This window comes from Hippopotamus amphibius, chromosome 8, assembly GCF_030028045.1.
Source record: "Hippopotamus amphibius kiboko isolate mHipAmp2 chromosome 8, mHipAmp2.hap2, whole genome shotgun sequence".
NCBI classification, from domain to species: domain Eukaryota; kingdom Metazoa; phylum Chordata; class Mammalia; order Artiodactyla; family Hippopotamidae; genus Hippopotamus; species Hippopotamus amphibius.
In genome coordinates, this window is record NC_080193.1 from 18,510,956 (window position 1) to 18,523,238 (window position 12,283).

The following is a 12,283-nucleotide window of genomic DNA, read 5'->3' on the forward strand; positions in this document are numbered from 1 at the left end:
AAAAAAAAGAGTTACACAGGGAGCCCCATGCTACTGGTTAATTAGCTCTTAAGCATTCCCTTATCTGAACGTGCCCTGATTCAGCAATGATACTGTGTTCCAAGAAAGTGCACACCCTTCCATAGCAGCCTCTGATCGAGTCATTCCGTGGTGTGTGGGTGTGACTGGCAGAAACCGAAGGGTTCAGCTGAAACCAGGTTTGTAAAGACTGAGGGATGAGTGTAAGTGGCAACAGGTGCGCTAGTCTATCACCGTCCACTGGACCAGACACAAGAATGAAAACGGTATGGCTCTTCTGCTTTCCTGAATGTCCTTTTCAATCATATCCCATTCCCAAACTACCCACTGGCAAAGAACTAAAGCATAATTAACAATGAAACTACAGCGCCATGACAATTTCTCACTGATGGTACAATAGATATTGACAATCATTCCAAGCAATCACAATGGGCTTCAATTAATGGGGAGACGATCCAATATTTACTCGTATATTCCTGATCCTCTAACAGACTTGGAAGCTGCATTTAAAAAAAATTTAAACACATCCCTGATATTAGTTGATATCCTTTGGAGCACAAGCTTTGGTGTCACACATATCTGAGCTGGAAGTCCCAGTCTACCACTTCCTGACTGTGTGGCCACAGGATGCAAAGACAGACTGTGTGTGAAACTTCTGACTCAGGGCTTGGCACACAGTAGAGCTAGTCCAGTGTCATGGTTAAGAATAAGGTCTCTGGAGCCAGACAACTTGGTTTCTTGTCCCAGCTCTGCCACTTCCCCACTGTGTAGCCTTGGGCAAGCTAATTCATCTCTTTGTGACTCATGTGCCAGAGAGTGCCAACCACAGGACCCACCTCCTAGGATCACTGGGACGACCAAAGGACTGCAGACACGCATAGCACTTGGAACAGTGCTTGGCCTACAGTGTGTGCCTTTGAGTAACATCCCATTATTCCTCATAACAGGTCTTCCCTACTTGATTGAACCAATCCTTAGTCATTCACTCAATTAACACATAACCCAATGAGTGCCCAATACCTACTAGGCACCATCTGAGTACCAACGCTATACGCGGACAGGGCAGCTGTCCCCACAGCCAGTTCAAACTTTGAATGCTACAATAAAAGCACTTTTTAGTGGTTGGAGGTATATGAGAGCTATGACTTTCAAACTGGGTCCCTGGGAGCTGTAGGGTTCTTCACAGGGACCAAAAAGGAGAAAGATGGAGAGGCCGGGCTGGTAAAGGGCTTCTGAGCCCACCCCTGCTCCAACTAGGGGCTTTGGATTCAATCCATGTTACACACTAGGGAAAGCTCTGTTTGAGATTTCACTTGCAAAGCACTATAACTAAAAGAAGTTTGAAGGCATCTTCACAGATAAAGAAATCTAGGCCCACACACAGTAGCGTGAAGTCCAAAGTTACACGGCCATTGCTTTCCAAATATCTACCTCAAACGTGTCTGAGTCCAGAGACATAATGAAATAAGTCACAGCAGGTACCGCTGCCTGCAGTGCTTCCTGTGTGCCAGCCGCTGCACCAAGCACCGAGCCTCGCGTCATGTGCGTTCTTTCCTCGAGCCTTACATCAAGCCTCTGGGGCAGATACCTACCATCCACTTGCAACTGCAGAGACTGAGGCACATGTCACACAAGAAAATAACAGCAAAGCTGAGTTCTGAACCAAGGCCAGCCAATTCCACCAGCTCTGGGAGACTATGACAAGGCCACTGCCTTGGCCCCCCCGGGCGACTGTATTCACAGGCAGGCACAGGGTGCAGTCCCAAGAATAAGAGGTAGATCCACCATCCTTCTCTCTGACATATCTGCAAAGAAACTGTAGCCTCCTGACCACAGCTCTACAGGGCCCCTGGGCTGAGGCCAATAGGCTCTGAATAGAACCCACCAGCAGCTCAACCCTGGAAGCTACACTGAGAGTGCTCACCTCCTACACAGGTGTGTCCATTCACTGGGCACAAGGTTTCTTTCTATCTTCTACACTGGACAGACAGCATCCTGGGAGCTAGCCAGCTCTCCTGACAAGAGGCCAAGAAGATATCAAGAGATGCCCTGAAAGCACAGAAGCCAATCACAACTACTGTCAGTCAAGACAGCTACGTCATTTAAACATGGGCAAGTGTGGACTACAAAAACTAAGGAATTTGAAAATCTGACCCTTTTGTGATAACAAAAGGATGGTCTACTAAGGAGTTTCCCTATTTTGTTTCTGCTTACTTTTTGGCAAATGTTTTTGTTATTGGCAGTAAGTACTACACTTCTAACCACAAGTGTATTCATTTCAAAGGACTCCAGAGTAAGACAGTAGTTCCATTAAGATGTACTCTTACCTCTGGTCCTGAACCAGGCACCTAGATAAAAAGAACAACAAATTTTGTCACGTACAACAAAAAGAAGCATTTTTATTGCTTTTTCAGACCATGAGTTAAAGGGCATATTCATCTTATTAAAGAATTCTCAAAGAGGAAAACAGAATTTCCTTAATCAAGCCTTACCACCTATACATTTTTGTATCTGTGTCGTAATAACTTTACATTTTCCTTCTATATTCATTTTCTTCAGATTGGGAGCTCAACAGACCAGCCCAACAGAGCTAGTCTCAGGCAGCCTCCATGCTTCCGTACTCAGTATTTTCCATGTGGTCATCAGTGACATAACACTGTAGGGCAGATAGCTCCCATCCACCCAGTCGCTTGCGTTGCCACCTGTCCTCATCGGAAGGACACCACCACCTGCCCAGGAGACTTCAGTCACCTAACTGGCCTTCCTGCCTTTAGCCCGAGAAACCAAGCTCCTGCCTCCCCAGCACACCTGAAGCTCTCTTCCTGAAGGGCTCCACCTCCCTTCATTCCTGTCCCCACACCCGCAATCCCACTTCTCCAGTCACAAGATGCCCTATTAGGCCAATGGGAACTTTGAGGAGGGGGATGAGTAGACACTGTCTGGGGGTGGGGTGGGGAGCTGAGCTGGAAGAGAACTGTGCCTGTGCACCTGAGGGACTACTTCCAGGACAACTGTGGGAAGTCACACAAATTGGAAGAATTCACAGGCATAGATGGCTGGCTTTGAGAGAGGGAGAGGGAAAGAGTGGGGAGAGAAAAGGTTAAACTTGATTCTGAAAACTGAAGCTCAGATGAATACAGGTGCCATGTACCACCCCCCAACATCACCCCACTCCCCTCTCCATAGAAGAAAATCAGAAGGGGAGGCAGGCTTTCACAATAATCGTATGGTTTTTCAATCACTGAAAAATGTCTTCTCCCCTTGCAACCCTCCATGTCACCCACCAAGTGGGCCACTGGCCTCTCATCTATTCAGTTCTGGCTTCAGTCACCATAACCAGGAAGAAGGGGCCTCTTCACACAGGGGCCTCTTCTCCTTCTCCAGCAAACCTATTTCCTGTCCTTTCCTGGGTGCTTATTTCATCTGCCAACCGAAAAGATAACTTTTTAGTGCTAATATGATCGTTTCCATGACAGACATTAAGAAGTTTTTATTATTCTAAAGGTTTTAGTTATTAATAAAGATCTTTTTAATTCAGGAAACAGACATTATTGGTTACCATCAAAATGAATGAAAGCAAAAAGAAAAAAAGAAAGCAAAATATGAGCTAACTATATAAAAATAAAAATTATTTTAAGTGATTATTTCAGTATCTTTGGTATCAGTATACCAAAGAACTGGCAAAGAAAAATTCTGAGTGTCAATCATGTACTGAAATGACTCTCTACTTGTCATATTTTAAAAGGATACAAAGAACAGAAAATAAACCCAATGAATCAAGTTTCACTTCAAAATAATTCTTACCCTCAAAATTTTAGGGTTGCTGTAATAAGCCATGCTCAGGGTTTCAATTTCTTCGCACTGTTCCAAATTTATCCTTCTGGTGCACTTAACAGCTTGGTTAACCAGAAATGCTGGAAATTGTAACATTCCCAAGGGGAAGGGAAAAAAAATTTCAAAAGAAGAAAAATTTTAAGTGTCTAACAGTAACTAAAACATTGTAATCTAAGTAAAACTGGGAAGTTATGACAGATACACAGTATGCTTAAGATAGGGTTTTAAAAATTATTTTTCAAATACTTAATACAGTCACATGATTCAAAATTCAAAAGGCACAAAAAAATACTAAGAGAACTCTTCCTCCAACCCTCGTCCCCCAGTCCCCAGCAACCACCAGTTCCCTTCCCCAGAGACAGTCAGCATGAAGTTTCTTGTGTATCTTTCTGGAAATATCCTATGCAAATAAAAGCATGTGTGTATATATGTGTGTGTGTGTATATTTTTTTAGTATTTCTTTCTCCTTTTGGAAACAAACTCACAATATACGTTTTGCCCTTTGTTTTTTTCACTGAACAATGTATCTTGAAGTTCAGTCTATCTCAGTACATGAAGAGCTTTCTCCGCTTTTTAGGAAGAATTAGTATCCTATTACAGACATGCCATAATTTATTCAACTGTTCCCCACTAATGGAAGCTATCTCCAGCTTTGCTATAACAGTGCTGCAATCTATTGTTTTGCATGTGGGCCAGAGTTTCTGTAGGACCAACTCCTAACAGCTAAGACAAAGGGCATATTCATTTGCAATTTTGATACATATTGCCAAAGTGCTCTTCACAGAGGCTGTACCAATTTTTAGTCCCACCAGCTACACAGACAAGTGGCCTACTTATCCCTTTGTGTGAGCCAGGTTAAGCATTTTTTCAACTGAACACATTTTCCTTCATGTAGCAAGTGTTGCTTCATTAGGCTACATGCTATCACCCATGACTGAGCAGGCTTCTGCATAGTGAGGCTGGCTAAGGACTGGAGAGCCAGGCCTAATGCCTTCCACTGCCAAGAGGGTTACTCCATGGAGCCTATGATGCTCCTGAAGGAGAAGCAGGACCCATGGGAGGCAGCTGCGTGTGTGGCTTCCCTGCTCCACCACTGCCTGAGCAAGAAACTGAACGTTTCTCAGTTTCCTCACCTAAAGAATGAAAATAACCCTCCCTTAGAGGATCATTGTAAGGATCACATGGAAAAACACATGCAAGCACTTAACACAATACCCAGTACACAGTTAATCAATGTTAACTATTGACAAACTTTAGCTCCAGTGAGGAAAGAACTTTCCAACAGGGACTCCCCCAGTGGTCCAGTGGTTAAGACTCTGTGCTCCCAATGCAGTGGGCCCTGGTCAGGGAACTAGATCCCATGTGCCGCAACTAATAGCCTGCATGCCGCAACTAAAAGATTTCCCACATGCCGCGACTAAAGATCCCACAGGCTGCAACAGACATCCCACACTTAGCAACAAAGATCCTGCATGCCACAACTAAGATCTGCTGCAGCCAAAGAAATAAATACTTTTTAAAAAAAGAACTTTCCAACAATTGAAAGAGTTAAACAACTGAGTGGGTTGGCTACAGGTAATGAGTTCCCCATCACTGCAAGTGCTCAAGCAGTGACCACATATGGTAGAAAAGATTCCAGCACTGGGTGGAAAACTGAACTATACAAACTTTGAGGACTCTTTCAATTCTAAGACTCTGTTTCTAGTTACAAAGCCTGTTTAATTATGACTACTATAAATTTAAACTAAGAGCAAACTCTGTTTGCAAAGAGAAGGAAAAGTGCCCACTCTCTTACCTGCAGGGTTATTGTCGGTACACAGAGATGATGTAAGGGGAGAAGGAAATCTCAGAAATGAATCTGAAGTCTGCAGATGAGTCCCATACTGCAAAGAGAACAACCAACACCTGTCATGGTGCTACTAAGGCATTCCTTCAACACTTACCACACACCTACTATGTGACAGGCAGCAATGCAAGCATCGGGAACACAGGGATGATTCAAAACCAGATGTGGTCCTTGCCTGCAGGGAGCTTACATCTAGCTTCTCCCCCCCCTTTTCCTTTTAAGGATATGTGTTTCTGTGTATGCATGTTACTGCATTTGCAGGCTTTTTTATTCTAGACAACTTTATTTCTATTCCACTGGAAGAGGAAAAGCTGCCACAGGTGCCAGCAAGGGGGAAACAAGCCCTGTCCTTTACTAGAGCTGGGAGTATAAACTGCAGTCTTTCTGCAGGGCAATCTGGTATCAGTATTTTAAACTTCCATTCATTTTGACCAAGTTAACCCATTTATAGGAACATATCCTAAGGATTTAATCAGACAAAAATATATGCGTCTATAAGAATGTTTATTATATTATAAGAAGGTAGATTATTTATAATAGCAAAAGCTAGAAATGAATGCCTGTTCAATAGTGGAATGACTCAATAATAACTAATGACACATCCATGGAAGGAATACTTTGTATCAGTGAAATGTAGCTGCAACATCAGCTCCTTCCTATACCTACGTCTTCCTCATCACTTAAGTGGGGACAATGCCATATCCTCCCCAGGGTTGCGTGCTGTGCTGTCTGAAAAGCTCTGCACAGTGCCTGGCATGTGGGAAATGCACTTTCATAGTGACATGGGTAGATGCATAAAATTTAATACTGAATAAAAAAGGAAGTTATAGAACAATGTGGATGACTGGAAACGCCACTTCTGCACAATACTAAATGTATCTTTTAGTAGATGCATTTAAAAACCAGGAATATGGAGACTGTATACAGAGTGAAGTGAGTCAGAAAGAGAAAAACAAATATTGTATATTAACACATATATGTGGAATCTAGAAAAATGGTACAAATCAACCAGTTTGCAAGGCAGAAATAGAGACACAGACGTAGCGAACAAACATATGGACACCAAGTGGGGAAAGCGGGGGCGGAGGCGGGGTGAATTGGGAGATTGGGATTGCCATATATACATTACTAATAAGAAAAAAAATATCAAATTGTACACTTTGGATATATGCAGTTTACCGTATGTCAACTACATCAATAAAAGTTCTTAAAGAAAACAAAAATAAAAATAAAAACCAGGAATATACACTGATCTGTTAACAGTGATTTGCAGTATGCGTTTTAATGGAGATGGGGGCCTTTCCATTTTTACTTTTGTGCCCCTATTCCTTCAACTTTTAGAACTAGCACAGGTTATTTTATACTTCTCTTTTTAAAAATGCTTCTAAAATTTATAGTATTTAGTCAAAGTTAACGGGTAGCACATTTAAAGGTTTATGAAGGAATGGATAACAAGTACCACACATCTCCCCAAAGCCTGTAAAACTACACAGGACTCTGAGAAGAGGAGCAGGTCCCCAACTCATCCACCCCGTGCTCTCAGCAGCATCCCTCAAGCACTTTGCTGCATCTTTTGAGGTGGAGGAGAAAAAATTCTGCAGAGACAAATGCAAGTTTTCCACAGAATAAATGCCTCAAAACCCTGTGTTAGAATTCAACTACTCCATATTAATTTTCATGATCTTTAATCTATAAGCATGAACATTAAATTTTTTGGTTTATGAGTTCTATGTCTCGGGGAAGCCAGTTTACTGGGAACATACTGAAAAGTTAACTTACAAAGACAAGATATTTGTGACGTGATGAGTGGATTTAAGTTCCTGGCTCACCTCATATTTTGCAGTATTTGGAGCATCCGGTTTGGTTGTCAAAGAAACAACTGATTCTGCACTCAATGAAAAACCATCAGATGTTTTCATCAATTTATCAAAATTGCTTTCATCAGGCACTTCTGGATTAATAAAGGATAATGCTGCTTTATCTGTTTTTAGAAAAAACATTTTAAATCAGTATAAAATATAATACGTATAGGATATATAACATATATTGATATAGTATATTGGAAATAACTTTTAGTAGCATTAAGGCTGATGTGAAAAAATTAAAGTATCTCTTTTTATATTCACTTCCCCCAAGATTTCTTGAATCATTAAATAAATAGGATCCCCAGACATGGCCTCTTTCCCTACTGTGGAAGCAACAGTTTCTAAGGCCTACAGGTAAACAGCACAACAGAAGCCAATAATAATCTCTTTCTCCAGCCCATGGACTAAGGCATCTGCTACATAAACCTCTAAGGGGCAACTCTCTCCAGATGGCTACGGGAATGAAAGATCCCGTTTCTACCCTCACACAGCCACCTCCAAAGCCCAGGAGGATAATGTGCTCTGTATGTGAGAGGTGGGAGGAGGAGGGAACAGGCTGGAATGTTCACTGCATCTGTTAAGTCAGAGAACATGACAGTGACTGACCAGCCATTACCTCAGAGTATAAATCATAGAGCATTTGCCTAAATTTTCAAGTACAAGGGAACAACATCAAAACATAAAGACATTCTGAAAAGATGATAAAGTTTAACTGATAAAACCATAAATGTGTGTCTGATCTTTGATCTTGATGTTTTACACTTACATGTACTTTGGAACTAGACACCTAACTGAGCTAAATGCTCAGATAAAAATAAAGATCCTGTTTTCATGCAAATATTCTTAGTAAAAATAAAAGAGAAAAAAGGAAATTGAAACCAAAGCTGAACCTGATTCTCAACCATTAAATCAGGAGGAAATAAAGTAAAAAGCACACACACACACATACACACACACACACACACACACACACACACACCACTAAATAAATCTAGATCCTATGCAGGTCGACATACCATAAACACCTTTGAAATAAAGTATGAAACTTCAAAAGACAACTACACAAATACAATAAAGAAAACATGCATAGCCACAAGTTTATAAAGGTACTTGCAGTCGTCTGTGGATTGGCCTCAAGATAAACTCTAGCCAAACCATAGAATGACTGCTTTAAATCTAACTGAATGGGACATTTTTCCATAAAAGAACTTTTAAAGGAAAAAAATTTCAGAGTTTCACAAAGTATATCACCATCAAATACTTACAGTTTGTAATATGAATGCAGAAAATAGATGGATTGATCTGGTCGACAAGCTTAAACACTCTCTGAGGTGGGTCTGCTGTAAAATTCAATGAATAGATGGCTGCTTTTTGACTGCAAAACTGACTATCACCCCTGAAAATTAAAAAAATAATAAGGCAAAGTTTTAAGGCACACGCATATAATCTTAGCAAGATTATCTTAGAACTGTCAGATGCTTGCACTGTACTATGTTAACAACTACATGGAGGATATTCATGAAAGTGTGGTGTTAGAATGGAACCCACTTTTATTTAGTTTATTCAGTGTTAAAAATGTTTGGCATTTTAAACTTTTTCCTGTAACAGTGAAAATATTAAGACAACTAGAATAACCTTTAAGGAAGTCTTGTCAAGTATGGAATATAGATCAGAGTATAATTCTGATGTAAATGAACCTTACAAACTCTGACGGAATCAATTATATAAAACTTGCGGAACTTCAGATTGTTTATAAATACCAGAATGGATCCAAAATTCCTTGTCTTTAGAATAAATCTGTCTTCACAAAGGATTGTAAAAATGAGAAAATGTAACATTGTCTGGAAGTTTGGGGGCTCAGAAGTTATGGTATAGTCAAGTTTTCAACCAATCCCAGACTTAAAAAACCCTAATCAATTTGATACAGATATGGTACAGAGACTTAACAAAAATGAGATCATATTACATACCACTTTAAGGCCTTTTCTCACTTAATATATAGTGCCCAATATTTCCCACATCATCAAATATGTTTTTGTATTATTATACTAAATGGCTTCCTCACTGTATACCAATTTATTAAGATAGTCCCAATTTTTTTGACCAATCATTTACTGTTGATCTAGTGTTTCTAATTTTCCCCAATTATATACAATGCTATAATGACATCCTTGTACATACATTTTTATTAATGTCTCCAGTTATTTCCTTAGGCCATTATCTCCTAAAGTGCAATTGCTGGGTCAAAAGGCAGGTACATAACTAAGGGCGTCTGAGACATACTGCCAGACTGCCTTCCAGAAAGCAAGATGCATCCTCACCAACACTGTAGTAATTAAGAGTGCCTATTTCCCTGTACTCTTGCCAAGACTGGATATTAGCATTCAGTTTTTACTTTTTGCCAATTTCATGGGGAAAAACCTGTTATCTCATTGCTTTAATTTGAATTTTCTCTTTTACTAGTGAGGTTAAATATTTTTCCATATGGTTATTGCTCACTGGTATTTATTCTTCAGAAAGTTAACCACTTTTTATTAGAACGTTTGTCTTCTCATTGACTTATAAGAACTCATACTTTTAAGAATATCTTTTGAGTGTTATAAAAATTTCTTCTCAGTTTGTTAAACTTCCAGTTTTATGTTGTTTTTGTAAAAAATAAAATTTCTATGTAAGAATCATAATTCCTCTTTTAACTGAGGTATGATTAACTGATTTTTTTTAAATAACTAAATTGTCAATCTTTTCTTTTATAGTTTACCTTTGGGTTTATGCTTAAAAGACATTCACTAACCCAAGGTTAGTAAATGTTCACTTATATTTTTCATTCGTTCATTAATTTTTTCTTTAACATTTCACTCTTCAATCTCTTGGTAATTTACTTTGGTGTAATGCTATGATGCAGGAATCTAATGTTTTCTGTTTTTAAATAATCATCCTACATCATTTACTGAATTATCCAACCTTCACAGAGATGAAATACCATATTTACATGAAATGCATAAGTAGAAAAAAAAAATAATACTTAAAAAAAAATCAGCTGGTGTAAAATCAGTACACACAACTGATTTGGGGCCTTTCTATTCTCTTCCAATGACAAACTTATCTGTCTTGAATTAACACACATTGCTTTCACCATCATAGTGTTACAACTGTTTTAAACCTAGTAGTTTGCTCTTCTTATTCAATAACGTTTTGGCTGTTCTCATCTGTTTATTCTTCCAGATGAATTTTAGAATCATTCTGACACATTATTCCTCTCCCATCTGACTAGAATTACATTATAATAAATTGAAATGTATAAGCAATGATTCTTCCCATCCCACTACACAGACTGTATCTCTCCATTTATTCAAATGTTTTATGTAACACTGTATTTTGAAGTTTTCTTCACATAAATTCTGATTAGTTATGTTTAATTCTAATTATATTTCTATTGGTGTTATGAATAGAATCCACTTCCATTATATTTTTGAATGGTTATTGCTGGGGTATTGATTTATTTTGTAACTGGCCTCTTTTCCAAATGCTCTTTATAGTTCTAATGGTATATCAGTTGTTATCATGGGCATAAAGAATATTTTTGAAAAACCATGAGTAGTATTAATAAGAAAAGATCTAGCACTGAAAAATCTACTAGTCCTATTGGGCCTTAAAGGATGAGTAGGAATCAGACAGAGAGGCAGTGGGAGGCTAATCCAAGTACAGAATGGCACTGGCCAAGGATGGGTACTGTACTGATGGGTTTGGAAAACAGAAAACCAAAGTTGGGCTGGATGGTGGATTCCAGACGGGGTTAGTAGGAAATAAGACCTGAAAGAGGCTAGGTTGGATAGGAACCCAGGTTATGGACTCTGTAGGTAATGAGAGTCTTTGAAGGTTCTTTAGCAAGTTAGTGACAAGATGAGGCGTGAGCTTATGAAGAGGGAGGGAGCAGGAATGGACAAATATGAGGGCAATCGTGAAGGAAGACTCAGCAGAATGGGACCTTCCACCTCTCCCCTTCTAGGCAGGCAGCTCTCTAATCCCGTGCAGTGAATCACTATCACATCTGTACATTTCTCTCTAGTTCCACTGTCACAACCTTTGGGGGTGAGAGGGAGGTCACCCATTAATCCTCATCTGCAATAGCTTCCTACTTGGTTCCCTGCTACCAGGCCTGGCGCCTGCGATCCACTGTCCATACTGCTGCTGAATTTATTAAATTAGGAAGCTGATCACCTCACTTCCCGGCCCCCTGAAGAATTCAGGAAAAATCCAAACCTCTCGACATGCATGCAAGGCACCTCAGGATATGACCCTTGCCATTCCCCACACTCCTCTGGCTCCACCCTTCCCTAGCCATGCTGAGTTACCTGCAGTTAAGGCAACAGGCTATACTCCTGCACACCCAGGACTCTGCCATGTGGCTCCCTCGGCCTGGAATACCCTTCCTGATGCCATGCTGGCCAACTTCTACTTGTTCTTCAGGACCCAGCTCAGCCATTTTCTAGAAAGACCTCCCTAGTCCAGCTGTCTGGGTTAGATGCCACTCCTCTGAGTTCTCTAGTGTCTGGTGCAGAAACTGCCATCCACTCATCTGTCTCCCTTACTCAATGAACTCTTTGAAGGCAGAACCATGTCTAACTTATCTTTAAATCCCCGGTACTGGCACAAAGGATGTGCTCAAGAAAGGCACGGTGAAATGTGAAAGATGGCTTAGATGTGAGAAGGCAAGGAAGAG

At 40.1% G+C, this 12,283-nt stretch overlaps 1 protein-coding gene across 1 annotated transcript in view; it reads right to left on the reverse strand.

Annotated features, from left to right (window-relative positions):
• The window catches only part of TCTN1 (tectonic family member 1), a 29,217-nt gene that overhangs the window by 11,831 nt on the left and 5,103 nt on the right, over positions 1 to 12,283 (reverse strand). Inside the window, exons 3-7 of the mRNA XM_057746812.1 lie at positions 8,829 to 8,959; positions 7,528 to 7,679; positions 5,648 to 5,735; positions 3,823 to 3,932; positions 2,346 to 2,366 (exon numbers count right to left, since the gene is read on the reverse strand). Of these exons, the coding sequence (XP_057602795.1) occupies positions 2,346 to 2,366; positions 3,823 to 3,932; positions 5,648 to 5,735; positions 7,528 to 7,679; positions 8,829 to 8,959 (502 nt within the window). The remainder of the gene's footprint in view (positions 1 to 2,345; positions 2,367 to 3,822; positions 3,933 to 5,647; positions 5,736 to 7,527; positions 7,680 to 8,828; positions 8,960 to 12,283) is intronic.